At 35.7% G+C, this 20,547-nt stretch overlaps 1 protein-coding gene across 4 annotated transcripts in view; it reads right to left on the bottom strand.

Annotated features, from left to right (window-relative positions):
• The window catches only part of WNK3 (WNK lysine deficient protein kinase 3), a 118,304-nt gene extending 102,264 nt beyond the window's left edge, over positions 1–16,040 (bottom strand). For all 4 annotated transcript variants that reach the window (XM_090264413.1, XM_090264409.1, XM_090264410.1 and 1 more), the window contains exon 1: positions 15,516–16,040. In XM_090264413.1, coding sequence (XP_090120539.1) covers positions 15,516–16,040 — 525 coding nt within the window. The remainder of the gene's footprint in view (positions 1–15,515) is intronic.
• Positions 16,041–20,547: the final 4,507 nt, after the last annotated feature.

Raw genomic sequence — 20,547 nt, 5'->3', positions numbered from 1 at the left:
TATACACATACACACAGAGATATATATCAAATGGAGTTTATGGATTATATTACCCAATTCCTCTATATTTATTCAAGCCCCTGAAATTTCCCATTATGGCTATAAATATTATAGCTAATATTTATCCTTTCTCTTGGAATCTGTTAGAGGTTCTGAGTTTCAATTATTAGCAAAAATATTTTTGGTCCTACAGTTCCTTGATATAACTTCTTAATCTGTGAAGTAAATAACTTCATAATATCCTGTTTAATGCTCTAACTTTACTTTCTTTTTTCTGAGATAGATATTAATATTGACATTCCTGCTTGCTCTTTGCTTGCTTATACCTTTACCTTAGCCTTTCTTTATCACTGTTTTAAGCAAGTTTTTTATAAACAACCCATGTGGGTTTTGTCTTCTAACCTCATCTGACATTCTCAATTCTTTTAACAAACAAATGCAATATATTCACATTTAATATAGCAAATGATATATTTAATTTTACTACTTACATTTATTTTAGGTTCTTTGTTGTGTCCTTTGTTCCTGTTAATTTAGATTTATATCATTTTTTTTCTTTTTACTAGTGTTTAGCTTCCCTTTCCTGACACTCAAAATCAAACATTAATAAACTAATTCAGCAAAGCTGCAGGAAACAAAATCAACACTTAACACCTAAAACTCAGTTGTATTTCTATACACTGAAATAAATAATCCAAAAAGGAAATTAATGAAACAACTCTATTTACAATTGCATCAAAAATAATAAACTTAAGGAGTCAAAAGACGTGTAACACTGAAAATTATAAAACATTGCTAAAATTAAAGACATAAATAAATGGAAACACATCCTGTATTTATGGATTGTAAGACTTAACATTGTTCAGATGTCAAGGCCAAAAGAGATCTATAGGTTCAGTGCAATCCTTATCAAAATCCCAGTGACATTTTCCTCACAAATAAAAAAAAAAAATCCTAAATTCATATGGAATCTCAAAGAATATCAAATACCCAAAACAATCTTGAAAAAGAACTTCAAGTTCCTGATTTCTAAACATACTACAAAGCTATAGTAATCAAACAGTATGAAACTGGCATGAAGTCAGACATAAATGTCAATGAAACAGACTATTAAGCCTGAAATAAACTTTCATCTTGATCATCAAATAAATTATTTTTGACAAGGATACCAAGAACATTCGATGGGGAAAGCATATGCTCTTCAACAATGGTGGGAAAACTGCATATCCACATGCCAAAAGCATGAATTTGGACCCTTACTTTATACCATATATAAAAAATAACTCAAAATCCCTCAGAAACCTAAATATAAGAGCTAAAATTATAAAAGCTTTAGAAGAAAAACAGGGGAAAAGCTTCATGACACTGGGTTTAGCAATTAACTTTTTTTACATGACACCAAAAGCATAGTAAAAGAAAAAAATAGATAAATTGGACCTAATCAAAATGAAAAACTTTTGTGCATCAAAGGCTTATTAAGAAAGTGAAGGGTGCCCTTAGCTTGTGTGGCTCAGTGGATTGAGCACCAGCCTGTGAACCAAAGGGTTGCCGGTTCAATTGCCAAGTCAGTGCACGTGCCTGGGTTGCGGTCCGGGTGCCCAGTTAGGGGTGCACAAGAGGCAACCCCACATTGATGTTTCTCTCCAGCTCTTTCTCCCTCCCTTCCCCTCTCTCTTAAAATAAATAAACTAAACCTTTTTTAAAAAAGTGAAAGAATGGGAGCAAATATTTGCAATTTATATCTGGTAATCAATTAATACTCAGAATATGTATGTAAAGAACTACTACAACTCAACAATAAAAAGACCAACAACCCAATTCAACAAGTGGCAAAGGACTTGAATAAATAGTTCTCCAGGGAAGAAATACAAGTGGTCAATAAACAAACAAAAAGAGGTTCAACTTCATTAAGCATTAGGTAAATGTAAATCAAAACCAGAATGAGATACCATTTCACACCACTCAGGTTGGCCATGAAAAAACAACAAAATCACAACTGTTGACAGTGATGTGGAGAAATTGGGGCCCTTATGTATTGCTGGTAGGAATGTAGAAAGGTGCAGCCACTGTGGAAAAGTGGTAATTCCTAAAAACTTAAACATAGAATTACCATACAATCTAGCAATTTCACTTCTAGGTATATACCAAAGAATTAAAAAGGACTTGAACAGATATTTTTGCACCAATGTTCAGAGCAGCATTATTCACAATAGTCAAAAAGTGGAAATAATACATATGTTCATCAGTGGATGGATAAAACAAATGTAGTATATACATACAATGGAATATTATTCAGCCTTAAAAAGGAATAGAATTCTGATCATGCTACTACATGAATGAATCCTGAAAATATCTTGCTAGATGAAATAACTCAGAGACAAAAGAACAAATATTGTATGATTGCACCTACAAGAAATACCTAGAATAGATAAATTCATAGAAATAGAAAGTAGACTAGTGGTTACTAGAAGCTAGAGAAAGTAAGGAAATGAGAGTTGTTTAATGGATACAAACTTTCAAGTTGGAATGATGATTGTTGTACAACAACATGAATGTACTTAATGCCACTGAACTGTGCACTTAAAATGGTTCACATGGTAAGTTTTATGTTATGTACATCTGACACAATAAAAAGATGTTTTAAAAAGAGTTGAGGCCCTCGCTGGTGTGGCTCAGTTGGTTGGAGCATTGTTCCCTAACCCCAAGGTTGTGGATTCAATTCCCAGTCAGGGCACATGCCTAGGTTGTGGGTTCAATCCCCAGTGTGGGCACATACAATCACCGGTCCAGGCACATAAGGGATGCAACCAATCCATGTTTCTATCTCTCCCTTCCTCTTTCTAAAAACAAGGAAAAAAGCATCCTCAGGTAAGGAATCCAAAAAAGGGGTGGGGGTTAAGGAACAGTATTTGTCTTTCTCTGTCTGACTTACCTCAGCTAGCATGCCTTCAAGATTTATCCATGTTGTCGCAAATGGCAGGATTTCCTTCTTTTTCATAGCTGAATAATATTCCTCTCTCTCTCTCTCTCTCTCTCTCTCTCTCTCTGTGTGTGTGTGTGTGTGTGTGTGTATCACGTCTTCTTTATCTAGTAATCCGCTGATGGACACTTAGGTTGTTTCCATATATTGGCTACTATGAATAATGCTGCAATGAACATAGGTGGGCAGGTATCCCTTTGATATACAAATACTATATGATATTCATACGTGAAATATTTAAAAAACTGAAATTGTAAAAACGAAGAAGTAGAATAGTAGTTACGAGGGGCTGGAGGATGGGGGTATTTGGGAGATGTTTAAGGGTACAAACTTACAACTACAGTCAAACCTTGGTTCTTGAATGTGTCCCATCTCAAACAATTTCATTTTCAACCAAGTTGTTCATGGAAAAAAATATCTCAGTTGTTGAACAAATTTGGTTCTTGACCCAACAACTCTTTCACACTGATACCTGAATAATTAGTCATGCATCTCTGAAGCAACAAAGCAGATTCAGTTTTTGAATAAATCACTTCTTGAACAGCCTTCTGGAATGGACTAAGTTCAAGAACCAAGGTACCACTGTAGTAAATAAGTTCTAGAGACATAATGTACCACATAGTGATTATAGTTAACAATGCTGTATTATAAACTTCAAAGTTGCTAAGAGACTAAACCTTAGCTGTTCTCAACACATAAAAAATTATAATTATATGACATGATGGAGGCGCTAGCTAATGCTATGTTGGTAATCAAATAGCAATAGATAAAATGGTATCAAATCAACACATCGTATACCTTAAACAATGTTATATGTGAATTGTATTTCTATAAAAAGGGCTTAAAAAGAGACAAGGAACTTAAAACCAAAGTAAGAAATGCTAAACTTAGAAGAGATCTAAAGACAAGTATTTATAATTTTCTACTAACCTAAGATGACTAATAAGTCCTAAATGTCCCTATAATTAACTAGAAGTCCTCCCCTTGTGATAGATAAGCAGATCTGCTCTGAAGAATAACGAATAAATGTTGATGACTTTTGATTAAAGTAATAAATAAAAGTCTTTCATGTGTCAAGATAAACTATTTCACTTCATCCTTTGATCCTATGGATTATAAGCAGTCAGCATTGGGAATAAACAACTTAAAAAGTTACAACTGCTGTCCCAGACATAATGCTAGAGGTAAAAATCCACTAAAAAGGTATGGCTAAGATCCTCAAGTCTACTTCTAATTCAATGAGTTGAAAGTAAACCTGTCAAACTAGCACCCAAATCCAAAGGAGAGTTTCAGTTACTATAATAGTCCTTTAAACCTTTAAACAACACAGCCTGACACACACAAAGCTGTATTAATGATAACCACTTTGATAAGGTAACTTTCACACATTGCCAATTAAGAGTTCTTACACAACAAAGGAATGATGAACCACAAATGGCAAACGAGAGAGCAGTGATAGCTAATGGAGTTGACATAGTCAAGAGCCAGGAAAATGAGTCTACAAAAATGATCCCTTAATCTTACTGTCTCTAGGTAAGTGCACCTCCCCCCAAAAACATCAAATATCAAATTTTCAGTGTTATAAATATTAACTTATATGGATGATAAATATAATAGAGTTCAAATACAAATTTACTAAATAGTATTCAACTACTCCAATACTACTTTTAAATGAATCACTGTCCTTTTATAAATATAAACTAAACAGAATCTATGATAATATATGGCATGCTAAAAATGTACACAATACCTTTCCTGAGATAAGGCACAATACTAACATGACTAACCTGCATATGTATTTATTCAAGATAAGAAGCATTTCATTTCCAAAAGGTAAACTATGGCCTTATCAGCTATGTCTCTTAATGCAAACACCAACAATGAAGTACAGAACCAGGTCAGAGGGTATATGGATCTGTTTCTACAAGCATGAAAGGAGGAAGAAATCAACAATGTTATAAAAGCCATATTATAAAATAACTTGTTCAAATAAGGATGAACACTATGAAGGCTTCAAAATGGTGCTTACTTTACAAAGCAGTCGATCAATGATTATTCTGGATAAATATGAGGTTGCTCAGTATTTTATCACTATTATTTAATGAACATGTACCACATGCATTATAAGCATTATCTCTAATCAACATTTTGTTTCTCAAAGTGAGTAGTAGGTACACAGGTTCCACTGTGTTATTCTTTATTATTTTTTGTATATCAGAAATATTTATTATGTTTTTTAGAAGTGGAAAACTAGCCCTGTCCAGTTGGCTCAGTTGGTTAGAGTGTCATCCTGTACACCAAAAGGTTGCATGTTCAATCCCCAGTCAGGGTGTGTATGGGAAGCAACCAACAGATGTTTCTCTCACATCAATATTTTTCTGTTCGTCTCTCTCTCTCTCTCTCTTGCTTCTTCTCTCTCTAAAATCAATAAAGATATCCTTGGGTGAGGTTTGTTTTTTTTTTTTTTTAGTGGAAAACTACAGCTTCAAAATGTTAAGTAGCTTAGCTTGCCCAAGGTACCTACCTGGCACAGGCAACACTGAAATCCAGGTCTGCCATATTGTGATACCCAAGCACTCTCCAATTCATCACTCTGCCTCTCAGAAACAACACTCATAGTAATGGCTGCAGATACCTCACTCACAAGCCACTTTCCATGGAGAGGCTATGTAGCACCCCAGAACTACAGCTAAATGAAATAAACACACCCTAGAGCAATGGCAATTTATAAATGGTAACACAAAAGAATTAATCAAGAAATCAACATATGGCCCTGACTGGTGTGGCCCAGTGGACTGTGTGCCAGCCTGTGAACTGAAAGGTTGCCTGTTTGATGCCTGGTCAGGGCACACGTCTGGTTTGAAGGTTGGGTCCCCAGTTGGGGGCATGTGACAGGTAACCCAACTGATGTTTCTCTCACACATTAATGTTTACCTTCCTCTCTTTCTCCCTTCCACTCCCCTATCTAAAAATAGATAAGTAAAAATCATTTTAAAATTAAAAAAGAAATCATCATATAATAGTCATAGTCAGGCAATATTAGCATGTTAAAGCTTTTAGACAGCCATGGTATTAATACTTAAAGAAAGATGCTCATATCAGCAGTGGTCAGGATAATATATGGAAAGGGGAATGAAACTCATACAGAACCAGGTTCACTTGTCTCCCAGTCGTCGTCGGCAGTCGTCCGTCTCGAGAGACGATGGTGTAGCTTCTTAAGAGTCTATCTGCACCGCCGAGAATGGCTGTGCAGTCCGACTCGGGAGTGACACGGTATCTGTCTCCTCCCGTGTTGAATCGACATCTTGCAATGACGCTGGAGTGTCCTCTCCAGTGAAGCTGAAGCTACAGAGCCTGGGCAGGGTGATATGGAGGGTCTGCTGTTGCCCATGCAGCAGACCCCCCCTCTCTTCGCAGCTGAAGGGTCCAAGGGAAAGACGGAGTCAATACAGCTTGGCTTCAGGTGCGCCGCAGGAGTTGCCGGTATTGACTACAACGTCAAACCGCCTTAGGGACTCCGGCTCCGGATTTTCTGTCGGGGTTTACTCCCTTAGCCTTTCCCCTGAAGAGGTATGCCGCAAGGCAGCGGAGGTTTTTTGGAGTCAAGAGTTTTCCTTCTCTGATGTGCCCTGACTGGAAGATCGAACCAGCGACACTTAGCTCGCAGGCCGACGCTCAATCCACTGAGCCAAACCAGCCAGGGCATGTCTCCCAGTACTGTTGAACAAAGAACATGTCCTCATCCAGTCAGGACTTGACCCTTCAGCTCATTTGGTTGATGTATTGTCTTAGTAGGAGGATACAGAGGAACATTTATTTCCTGTATTTATCAAGCCAGCTTCTTTCTGATTGTAATTTAGTTTCCCATGTATCTAGCCTACAGATCAACTAGAGCATCTGACCTAACAACTGTATTCCTCGTTCTGAATTAATAAATTTATGTCCTAGATTTAGGCATTTAAGTCAGCACGAGTCAGCATCCCCAGTGTGTCTAACATTGATAAAAGGTGAAGGCCAGACTTTGAACCATGGCAACACAACCATGAAACTGTTCCTCAAGCTATGGAGTGTCTTTAATGACATTATTAATTACTATCTCTTGAGCTTCAGCAGTTTAATGTTAAGATCCTTATTTTAGCCTGGCTGGTGTGGCTCAGTTGGTTAGAGCATCATCCCATGCACCAATAACTAATGCAGGTTCCATCCCCCATCACGGAGCATACAGGAGGCAGCCAACTGATGTTTCTCTCTACCCGCCCCCCTCTACCACTTCCTCTCTAAAAGCAATAAAGAAAAAATGTCCTTGGGTGAAGATTAAAAAAAAAAAAAAAAAAGAATCTTACCCTGGCTGGTGTGGCTCAGAGGATTGAGCGCCAGCCTGAGAACCAAAGGGTCGCCAGCCTGAGAACCAAAGGGTCGCCAGCTTGATTCCCAGTCAGGGCACATGCCTGGGTTGCAGGCCAGGTCCCCAGTTGGGAGCACGTGAGAGGCAACAATACATTGATGTTTCTCTCCCTCTCTCTAAAAATAAATAAAATCTTTAAATACAGAACCTTACTTTAAAAAGGTTCCATTTAAGAAATAATTTGTTCAAAAAGGGATTGAAAACATAAAAGGATGATTTGCTTAAATAACTAATGAGGGGGAATTTCTTAAGTTATCTATGCAAATCTTTTATATATAACTTATGGAATACAAATCCCCGCTGTGCCCCTCTAGGCAAGTTACTTAATATATCTAAACCTCAGTTCTAGCATCTGAAAACTAATCATCCCTACCTAATGTTAACTATTGCAAGGATTAAACAAAATATTCATATTAAGTACCTGTATAAGTGCTCAATATTAACTTTGATAAAAAAAGTGTATGGTACCATTATTAATAACTTAAGATATACTAAAATTCCTCAACCACAAACTCCCCAATTTTGGGATTTTCAGAAACTCAACAGTCATATTTAGGAAGAGACCACATAAAACTAAGAGGTAATTCCAATTAATAGATGTAGAAGGAATCTGGAAATAGAAAATCACCATTATAACACCACAGTAATACTCACTACAAAAAGCACATCAATGGGAGAAAGTTTGAGGAGAAACTGATATTTGCATAGTCTCAAAGTATCTACACTCAAGATATTTATTAATCTACAAGGGGAAAATATTTATATAACAGTATAGAAAACCTATCATATGCTACCCTATGCAAGTAATCAAAGGATAATCAGTAGTAATCCACACCAACAACATGTATACTCCCTGCTATAATGCACTGAGAAGGCTGCATCATCTTGCAGTATCTTTGCCAAAACTCACAGCCTAAATTGAATCATGAGAAACCATAAAGCAAACCCCCAGCCCTGGCTAATGTGACTCAGTGGATTGGGCGCTGGCCTGCAAACCAAGGGTCACCAGTTCGATTCCCAGTCAGGGTACATGCCTGGGTTGTGGGCCAGATCCCCAGTGGGGGGCACACGAGAGGCAACCACACATTGCTGTTTCTCTCCCTCTCTTTCTTCCTCCCTTCCCCTCTGTCTAAAAACAAACAAACATAAATAAGTAGATAAACCCCAAATTAACGGACATTCTACAAAATAACTTAGCAGTATTCCTCAAAAGCTCAAGATTATGGAAAACAAGGGAAGACTAAAGAACTATTATATCTTGGAAGAGACTAAGGGGACATAACTAAATGAAATGTGGAATCCTGGATTGAATCATAGCATTGAAAAAGGACATCAGTGGAAAAACTAGTGAAATCCAAATAAGATCTGTATTTTATAGTATTGTACTACCAATATCTTATATTTTGATAAATAGTCTCTGGTTAAGATATTAACATAAGGGAAAAATGAGTGAAGGGCATACAGGAACTTTCTATATTACCTTTGCAAATCTTCTGTTAGTAGCAAATTATCTCAGAATAAAAAGGTAAAAAGAAAAAAACTTAAGTAGTAAAGGGGTGGTGGTATCCCTATTGCCTGTTACTCCCAACCCCACCATTTCCTTCAAACAAACCTATATTTTAACAACCCTTTTATCTGATTTTCACTAATTTCAATCTCCAAACCTTCTTCTTACTGACTATAAACAACCTCTACTTAAGCTATATGAAATTGGGCCTGTGGCTGCTTTTTATCCATTATGTCCCTATCACTTAGCACAGTTCTGGCACATTACAGACACTAAATATTTATTCGCTGAGTAAACAAATGAATGAATGGCAGCTATGTATATTGTACTATTTCCTATTGCTAACTAACAAATTACCAGAAATTCTGTGGCTTAAAACAACACAAATTTATTACCTTCCAGTTATGTAGCTCAGAAGTCCAAAATGAGTCTCACTAGACTAAAATCAAGGTGTTCGCAAGGCAGCATTCCTCCTGTACACTTTAGGGAAGAACAAATCAGTTTCCTTGCCTTTTCCAGCGTTTAGATTGCCCACATTCTGTGGCTCATTGCCCACTTCCAACAACTGCATCACTCCAACCTCTATTTCCATCATCATATCTTCTGACTATGGCCATCCTTCCTGCTCCCTTACAAGGGCCCTTGTGATTACATTGGGCCAACCTAGATAATCCAGGATAATCTATCAAAATCTTTAATTTAATTGCATCAGCAAAGTTCTTTTTGTAATGTAAGGTAACATATTTATAGGTTCCAGGGATTACATCATAGTCATCTTTGAGGTGCAATTATTCAGCCTACTGCATGTATCAATTTGTTATCTATCAAGCATAGCTCAAAACTAAGCCTTTGAAGTAACTGGGAAAATGAATACAGTATTTCAAACCAAGTCTGTCTCCTGCTGTTTTCACCCTGTCATTTTATGAAAGCATCTGCCTTTGGTTTGTATTTAATAAAATTATTTAATTAGTTTTTAAACAGAGACTAGAACATACATATTTAAGCAAATTTTATCCCTCCTCACTTCAATGAGAGTATTACACTTTGAAGGCTGGGTCTGGTGAAGACAGTGGGAAATCCTGAATAACACTTGTTGGTATGTGACTATATGTAATGGAGCATTTTCTTGTGTGGCTCAAACAGAATCTGAAACATTTCCAAAAGGGTCACAACAAAAAATGTTTCGATAGCCAAAAGTACCCCAGGGTGATTACTTTGGACAACAATATGTATTCAGAAACAGAAATTCCATCATGTATTTTTAAATTACTTTTTCCTTTATTGGAAACTCAGCTGTTTTCACATTATTATCTAATTTTAATTTAACAATTAAATGTGGGTTTGATGTCTAAAAATATGCTTCTCCACAATTTTGATAGAAGCTTTCTGTGTAGAAGTGTGTACAATAGTCCCTCTCTATATCATGGTTCACTTATCGTGGCCTCACTCTATCACGGGATTTTTAAAAATATTATATTTATTTATCGAGGATTTTTCGCTATATCACAGGATTTTGTGGTACTGTATACGTATGTTGTTAAAGCTATGTAGGTTTAAGAGTGTAGAATATGTTTAAGAACATCAGTAGTGTTTATAAAAGTGTGAAAAAGGTTAATAAGGGACTGGAAATGGTTTATAAGCGTGTGGGAAGGGTTTATAAAGCCTTAAAATATATATAAATACTAAAATAAATGTAAGGTTCCTACTTCACAGATTTTCACCGATCACGGGGGGGGGTGTCTAGAACGTAATACCCACGATAAGTGAGGGAATACTGTAATTTTAAATTGTTACTTCTGTTGAATTGCTTTGAATATATTCACTACTATAATGAAAGTGTCAACACATCAACATGCTAAGTCAATTGTGTCTTTTTTCCCTTTATTTTTATGTTGACACTAATACACAGATGTTCCGTTTTCCCCTCTTTGTCTGCCTCCACCCAGCCTCCACCACCCTCTTTCCTCTGGTGATTGTGTCTTTTTTTATCTTTCTTTCAGTGATCTTTTGATTGAGTTCAGAGACTATAGCTAGACTTTTTAAAAGAGGCCTGTTTAATTACCCTGAGAAGCACACAATCACATGTGACCCCACAGTACAGCTTATTGCAGGCACACTCAAATACATTTTAAAAACAAACATTTTCAGGTATCTATGATGTTATTTCATTTAAAAAAATGGCCCCAGCCTGGCTGGTGTGGCTCAGTGGATTGAGCACCGGCCTGCAAACCGAAGTGTAGCCAGTTCAATTCCCAGTCAGGGCACATTCCTGGGTTGTGGGCCAGGTCCCCAGTTGGGGGCATGTGAGAGGCAACCACACACTGATGTTTCTCTCCCTCTATTCCTCCCTCCCTTCCCCTCTCTCTAAAAATAAATAAATAAAATCTTTTAAAAAGTTAAATTAAAAAATAGCCCCATTATATGAAACTCAGTTCCATCAAGAAAACAAATGAGAAATGTACTAGTGGAAATCTTTTTCCAAGTTATAGCAAAGCAGAAACTGGTTATGTTTCCAGATGTAAAAGCAGAGAGTTGCTGATTCTGAAGTTGTTGGTGGAGGAGAAAACTATTAAAAACTCTTGTGGTTGATTTCTTCTAAGGGTTAGTAAGCAGGTCTCTCAGTAACATCTGACCAGGTCTTTCAACATCATTAACTAAAATAAACAGTCTTTTAAACAGAAATTATGACTTATTGTCCTCACTCACAGTAAATTACCAATTTAGCAAGGAATTACCAAGTAATTTACCAAGTTCTTTACAAAGACTAATAGGTCAAAATACTTTCACTAATGCATAAAAAAATAAAGTATGGAAACCATGACATCTGAAAAGCAAATGTTTATGATCTAATCCTAAACCTAATCTACATCATCAAAGGGTTTGTTTGTTTATTTTTAACATCTTCAAAGTCAAATATCAGCAGTAAAACCTCTATCCTGGTTCTTTGCACTGCCATAATACTCTAAACAAATGGATATGGTGCTTTTAAGAATTGTTACACCAGGCTCAAATATCCACAATGACTGCAGTGGGGAGAGGGGCATCAAGAGAAAAAGGTATAAAAACCTTTTGTTGAGCAGTGAATTTCAAATAAAACATGTAAAATAGTATTTAAAAAAAGAGAAGAGCCTAATTTCAGGGGAGAACCTAATCAAGAGGTGGTGTGAATGCATTACAGTTCACATATTTTAATGACGTTAATAAATAGAATATATATCAAACTGATAACAAGACAAAAGAATTGACATATCACTGTTATAAATTACATACATATATATAAACAAAGATTGGAAAAGAATCTAGAATAATTTAAAATGCTCATGGGGTATTTTTCTACAAAATTGTTTCATTATATAATAAAGAAGACTTTATGAAAAAAGATGAGAAATTTCCTATTACAAACTGCATAATACAGGAAAGTAATTAAAAGGTGATGTCCTTATCCTTCTGGGATTCTAAATAAGTTAGCTTTTCTTAATTTCAAGTATGCAGAAAATGAAATAATATACTACAATTGTATCAACTAAGTCCACTAATTCTGACATTTCTTTCATAATAAAAAATTGCAATTGTTGTTCTCTGTATAAACTAAAATGTACTTAATATAATTTACAACATTTGCTCCACATGAGGGAGTCCCAAATCTGGCTATGTATCCAATTACCTGGGGAACTTTTTTTTTGCTTTTTTTGTTTTGTTTTGTTTTGTTTTGTTTTGTTTTGTTTTTATTGAATTTACTGGGGTGACACTGGTTAATAAAATGACATAGGTTTCAGGTGTACACTTCTATAATAAATCATCTGTATATTGTATTGTGTGTTCACCACCCCAGGTCAAGACTCCTTCCATCACCATTTATCCCTGCTCACCCTCTTGTACCTCCCCCACTTCCCTTCCCTCTGGTAATCACCACACTGTAGTCTGTGTCTATGAGGGTTATTATTATTATTATTATTTTTTGCTAATCCCTTAAGCCATCAGAGAAAGACAAGTACCATATGTTTCACTTATATGTAGAATCTAATAAACAAAATAAATAACAAACCAAACAGAAACAGACTCACAGATATAGAAAACAGACTGAGAGCTGTCAGGGGGAAAAGGGGTTGGGGACTGGATGAAAAGGATGATGGGGAACTTTTTAAAAATAAGTTCCTGGCCCTAAACCATGTAGCTTAACTGATTGGGCATAGTTCCACAAAGTGAAAGGTCACCAGTTAGATCCCAGGTCAGGGCACATGCCTGGGTTACGGGTTATGTCCTTCATTGGGGTGGGGTGCATAAGAGAAGCAACAGATTGATGTTTGTCTCTAGTATCAATGTTTCTCTCCCACTCTCCCTCCCTCCCTTCCCCTCTCTATGAAAATAAATAAATAATATGTTTAATAAAAAATAAGTTCCTGGGTTCCATCTCCTGGAGACTTTGATTTGGAAAGTCTGGAGTGAATGCCAGAAATCAGTATATATGATATAATATAAAGGTCATATTAGTGTATTCAAGGAATCCCTCCTCTGATTCAGCTAGTTCTTGGGACTGTTCCCTTATTTCAGTGCTTTTCAAACTCTGCTGTCCATATAAATTACCTGCAGATGTTACTAAGAGGCAGATTCTGATTTAGTAGGTCTGGAATGAGGCCTAAGAACATGCAGTTCAAACAAGCTCCCAGGTGATGTCCATGCTGCTGGTCCAGGGACCACACTTTGCGTAGTGAATGAAACCTTATGGGATCTTTCCATTTTCCCACAGGTGAATGATAGGAGGCAGGTCCTAACACTAGAATATCTTCTTCAAGTTTTACCTAAACATTCTTTAGCACAGCTAGAGCGCACAATTTGCTATGATCTATCTTTACTATCGAGCCTACTACCAAGGGAATGGAAATTACTTCCCCCATTTACAGAGTATCAGTAAAAGATGAGTGTTACCAGTGTCATGATGCAGAGGTGAAATTAAAATTTATGTAATTTCCAGTATATATACAAGGATGTTGACCACGACCTTGGTTATAATAGTAAAATACTGGAGAAAAATCTAGATGTCCAATAATAGAAGACTAACTAAATAACTTATAAGGGCATCTATTAAAATAATGATGTAAATGTACACTTACTGGTAATGAAACCATATTAGTGATAAGTTTTTTTTTAAGGTTTTGGAAAACCTTATAGTTTAATTCCATTTTGTGGGGAAGAATATATACAAAAATTCATACATATATTTACACAAAGGCAAGAGTCCAGAAAGATATATACTAAGTTGTTTAAAGCATCCTCAAAGTAGTAGAACTTCAAGTGGTTATATGTTTGTTTCCTCACATTATCTAATATTTCTACTGTGACACAGACCTCATCAAATTCTTAAAGGGTAAAAAGGGGGTGAGAAGAAAATCAAGGAAACCCCACACCTGCACACTCCTCTCAAGAACTACTAGAATGGCTCTAGTGCTAAGTAATTTGCATTCCACAGTCATCAAGGTACTTCTTACATACAAAGGACTTTGAAAGCCTGTTAAATTGTTGTTTTGCATCCCATCCAGACTTACTGAATCTGAATCTCTGACAATAAGCTCCTGAATTTGCATATGAAGCAAACAATGACTTTTATAGAGTAAAGTGTGGAATCCAGGCGTTAAAAAAGCTACCTAGGAATTCAGGGACTTACCCTAAATTTCAACCTATCTAAATGGCAACCTGCAGCATATAGTCTGAGTGGGTGAAATCATACACACCCACATGCACAGAGACCACTGGAATTTGAAGAACAACCTGTATTAAACTACTGGCTTTATTCAGTGTTAATTTTAAGCACTACTGATCAATTCTCATAAGCTATTTGAAGTCACAAAAGTTTTCCTTATATTAGACCTACATCTGTCTGAAACTATTCTTTTTATTTTCATTTGAAACTATTCTTACTATAACTCCTTCTACAATAAATGACCCCATTTAGTCAGTCATTAGTTAGAAATCCACATAAACATTTATTATGGAACCAAATATCTAAGTGATTCAACTACGATCCTATTGGTTTCATTTCTCCTTTCTAAGCACATTTCATTTGACTAACCTCAGTAGATTCCGCCAATTATTTCTTCCAGAGATCCTTTTTGAGGTAAACTCAAAGGCATGGGGGAGTTTATATTAATAGAAGTCCTCAAAGAATCAATAAAAGCATTTCCAGTTCTAAATAACATTACATGAACCACCCCAAAATTTGTTGAAAGGGAAAAAAAAAGGAAGATATCACACAATGTATTTCTAACATATCACAGTCTCGAGTACTTATTATAACAGTCAACTCATTAACACATAAAGTTAGTAAAAGTTTTCAAAATGAGACTTTAAGAGTTACAGGAATTTCCTAACATTAATAAATTAAGAGGTTTTCCCAAAGAAAGCCACAGTAAAGTCTCCCCTCCTCAAAACTGAGGGAAAAGCAACAGGAGAAAAAAAACAGTCAGTGTGAGTTCTTAAGAGGATCGAGAAAGGGAGCATTAATTTCAGAGAAGTGAGGGACAAACCCTTAATTTTATTTTAATCTATGATACATTTTAATCCTGGATCACTCAGAAGGCCAGGTCAATGAAAACTGGAATTGATTAAAACCAAGACTATATACCCACCTGCAACTCACACCAAGCAACTTCAACCCATGTCTCAGTGTCCAATCCTTTATATACTGTTTTAAACGCTCCTCTTCCCAGCTCTATGTCGAATTTCAGGAACCTGCCACTAGGAGAAGTAGCTACAGCCTTCATTTCTGCTTCTTCTTCCATTTCCTTTGCATTTTTCTCCTTGAAACAATCTTTTGAGGAATCAGAAGCTGCCTTTGAACATTGTATATATTTAACTTCTTGTTCACCTCTTAGCACATTTGTAGGAAGCTTTTCTACTCTTGGAATATTTGTTGCAATCTTTATTCTTTCATCTTTGGAGGAAGATTCAATGACTTTGTCATCAACACTCTTCCGGAAAAATCTCTTCCTTTCTACAGTTTCTCCAAAAGCAGAGATGGTACTGTCTTTTTCCTTTCGTCTAGTTTCCACTGTCAAAATTGCTGCCATCTGATGCACTCTGTTTTCAAATGAAACTCCATCAGGTTTCTCAGAATCTTCTGTGCTAGCTGGTTCCCCTGAATCAGTAGCCATTGTAATTAAGGTTGGCACTAAACTTTTTTCTGTTCTACTCTTTAGTCCAGTTACATTGCAGGTATCAGAATTATGAGAATGGACTTCCTTTTATGTGGTCATGTTTCCAAAATAACCTAGAGGGGAAAAAAGAATATTTTTAAATCACCCCACAAAGGAAATCATTAAGGAGAAAATAAGTCACCTGATTGTTTAATCCATTTTGTCTTAATATGAAGTTTTTTTTCTTTTTTCTGTCCAATCTTAGCAACCAGCAGACTCCAGGGGCTGTGTCTTGTTTACTATTGTAGTGCTCAGTGCCTAGCAACAGGCTACTTGGTATATTGCTCCCTAAGTTTTCATATTGAATAAATGTTGGTTAGTAACCTAGTTATCAGTCCCATCTATCAATACAATACATCATATTTAAATTAAGTATCTAGCCCTGACTGGTGTGGCTCAGTGGACTGAGTGCAGGCCTGTAAACTGAAAGGTCGTGGGTTTGATTCCCAGTCAGGGCACAGGTCTGGGTTTGGGTCAGGTCCTCAGCTGGGGCCTGTGAGAGGCAACTAATTGATGTTTCTCTCATACATCAATATTTTTCTCCCTCCTTTTCTCCCTCCCTTCCCCTCTAAAGATAAATAAATAAATAAATAATCTTTAAAAAATTTTTAAAAATAAAATAAGTTTCTAAGCCCTAAATTCATTAGCTTCAAGGTAACACACAAAGTAAGTAGAAGAAGCACCTAATTTCTCAGTGATGGTTTTTGTTTAAAATTCTAGCATTGACCCAATAGGTTTTTTATTGTGGTAAAATATACTTATATCAAATTTACTATTTTACCCATTTCTGTGTACAATTCAGTGGCTTTAAGTACATCTACAATGTTGTGTAAACATCATCATAATCTATATCCAGAACTCTTCGTCATCCCAAACTGAAATTTTGTATCCATTAAACAATAATTCTTCATCTCCCCAGTCCCTAAGTAATCTCCTTTCTATCTATATGAATTTTTTTATTCTAGGTACTTCATATAAGTGGAATCATATAATATTTCCCCTTTGTATCTGGCTGATTTCACTCCACATAATGTTTGCAAGGTTCATTGATGTAGCAGCATGTATTAGAATTTTGTTCCTTTTTAAGGTTGAACAATATTACATTGTATGTACATACCTTTGGTTTATTCTTTCATCTGATCAATAGACTGGGTTGTTTCTACCTTTTGACTATTATGAATAATGCTGCTATGAACATCCAATGGTAAGTTTTGAGTTAACAAAAATACTTGTTTAGGACTTTGCCTTCAGATTTTAGCAGAGAGAAATTACTGTAAAATATAAACACATTATACTAAAAAATTGACACACTATACTAAATAATTTAAGAAAGACTTTAAAATATGCATCCTTTTTAACCAGCAATTCAACTTATAGCAACTAGTCTTAGAAAATAGTCAATTTGTGCAAAGGTTTAATTATGAAGACATTCATTACAAAACTTACAATTTGAAAAAGCTGTAACTAAACATAAGCCTAATAGGGATTTCATTAAATATCTCAAAATGAGATAGAATACAGTATTTAAGAAAAACGCTAGCTTTTAGTGAGATAAAAAGACATTCCCTATACATTAGACGGTTAAATGAAATATATGCAATAAGCTTCCATACATACATACACATATTACGATATTAATTCTGAATGGTGTAATTACAGATTTTTCTTTCGGTTTTTCTGTATTTTCTAAAGCTTTCCACAAGGAACATATGGAAATATGTGGGAACACATAGGAAAAATGTTTTATTTTTAAAATATTTTTAAATTTTTATTTTTTAATTATAGTTCACATTCATTATTATTTTATGTTAGATTCTGGTGTACAGCAAAATATTGAGGGGATCGCTTTATAAAAGTACATGACTGTCTAAGGAAAAAGCTTTCCAAATGAATGGTCAAACCACCAATAAGAAAATTCTTTTCTTCTCGCCACAAACATCCATCACAAAGTTAAGTCTCTACACCTGTTATTATGTTATGTACCTTAGAAGGCACAATTTTTCATATCAAAAAATACACAGAAATATCAACTTGAAAAACTGAGATTAACAACCCTTAACTAAAAGAAACAAAATAGGGAGAAATACCCCAAATTGTCCTACTCAATACAATTCCTATTAACATCCCTAATGGTTTCTTTGCAGAAGTTAACAAACTGATCCTAAAACTTATAACACTTTCAAGGGACCCAGAATAGCCAAAGTCAAAACGATCTTGAAAAAGAAGAAAGCTGTAGGACTCACTTTTACCAATTTTAAAACCTACCGCAAAGCTATAGTATTTAAGACAGTGTGATAGTGGCATAAGGATAAATGGAATGAAAATAAGAGAATCCAGAAATAAACCCACATATTTATGGTTGACTGATTTTCAGTAAGGGTGCCAAGACATTTCAGTAGGGAAAGAGCACTCTTTTCAATACATGGTGCTGGGACAACTGGATATCTATATGCAAAAGAATGAAGAAGGTTTACTGGAAAAATGCTGGAATTGAGTCTCAAATAAAGAAATTAGCTGATCCAAGCTAACGAAGTCATGAAACAGCATGGAGTAGGTAATGAATAGTACTGTGAACAGTTTACTTACATATTAGAAGGAGGCAGATGAGGACAGGCACAGATAGTCACCAAGGAGTTCTATGCCATACAATTATAAAATAGAAGACCTATTAGAGATCTACTGCAATAACCCAGGAAAGAGATACTGAGGTTTGAATGAAAATATTGTCAAGGATAGATTCAAGATGCATTAAAGGAAGTTCTAAATTCAAGATTTACTGCCTGAATGGTTGCGAGAGTAAAGGAAGAATCTGTAAGTCCCAGAAATTTGCCTACGAGATGGCACTACTAGGACATACTGTGTTTAATACCAGGGCTAAGAATTACAGTCATGTACTGCATAATGACATTTTTTCAAAGATAGGCCACATAGATCATATAGCTTAGGTGTCTAGTAGGGTATATCATTTAGGTTTATGTAAGTGTAATCTATGATGTTCACATAGATGAAATTGCCTAACAACACATTTGTCAGAACATATCCCTGTTGTTAAATGGTACATGACTGCAAACTAAGGACTCAGGAACCACTTTATGAGGTTATATTGCCAAATCAATATATTTCGAAAGTCACTGAATAAAGACTGGTATTGCCTGCAAGTTAAGATAACTAAAAACGCCTCACTCAGGTGGAGATTTTTTTCTTAAACTTATTTTGATACAATTTGGACTTGGAAAAAAGCATGCAAAGAACCCAATATACCCTTCACTCAAATTCCCCCAAATGTTAACATTTTAGGTGAGACATACTTAAGAATAATTATTATTCACTTCACTTAACTAAAGGTCACTTATCCAGAAACTTCAAAAGCAGAGATCCATGAGACAAAAGGACTTCTTTTATTTTAATAATTTACTTATTTGTTTATTTATTTTTAGAGAGAGGGAAAGAAACATCACTGTGTGGTTGCCTCTCACTCGTGCCTCCAACTGGGGACCTGGCGTGCAACCTAGTCACGTGCCGTGACTGGGAATTGAACTAGCAACACTTGGCTCGCAGGCTGACGCTCAATCCACTGAGCCACAGCAGCCAGGGCAAAAGGACTTCTAAAAAGACAAAAATAGGTAAAATCAGATAATTTAAGTAACTGCAGAAATCCTTTTTTAAAAAATGAAATCTTACTCGGAACCTGAATATAAAAATAGAGGGGCAAGTAGTGCTGCTCTCGTATAATTCTAACATGTTTGGTCACCTGGTTTCCCAAACTATAGGATAAGAAGCAGAAGAGAGATGGGGGATAGGGGTGTTCCCTCAGTCTTTTAAAAACCAACCTTAAGGGGAGGAGAGAAGGGGGACTGGAAGAAGGAAGTAAAGGAATTAGCCAAAGAACATATATGCAAGACCCATAAACTAAGACAGAGGTGTGGTGATGGCCTGAGTGAGAAGACAAGGGCTGGGTGGAGGTGGGAAAAGGTGGAAAAAGTAAGGACAACTATAATGGTGTAAACAATAAAAAATAAAGGAGAAAGAAAAAAAAGCAGAACACAAAATTGAATCTACTGTGTAACTGCAACTGTATAAAATTGGGTATGCATGCAAACAAGATTGGGGGTGGTGAATGCAAAATACAAATGACTGATTTGTTAACGAAGTAGATTGGAGGAGTGTCTGTTTTTAAAAACTCCTATACTTCTTAAACAGTTGTACAATTTTCAAAAATAATAAAATTGTTCTTGGGAAAAAAACCCAACCTTAAGACAAAAAATGTTACTAAAGACAACACTTTATAAGTATGAAAAGATTAACTCATCAGGAAAATATAACAATTATATACATCTAACAGAGCCCCAAAATACATTAAATTAAAATAACAAGACTGAAGAAATAGACAATTCGGTAATAACACTATTAAGATTGTAATATCCCACTCTCAATAATGGAAAGAACTAGACAAAACCAGCAAGAA

The sequence above is a fragment of the Furipterus horrens genome, unplaced genomic scaffold (assembly GCF_987537825.1).
Source record: "Furipterus horrens unplaced genomic scaffold, mFurHor1.1.pri manual_scaffold_17, whole genome shotgun sequence".
NCBI lineage: Eukaryota > Metazoa > Chordata > Mammalia > Chiroptera > Furipteridae > Furipterus > Furipterus horrens.
Note: the sequence above shows the minus strand (reverse complement) of the source record. Positions and strands in the feature narration are given on the sequence as shown.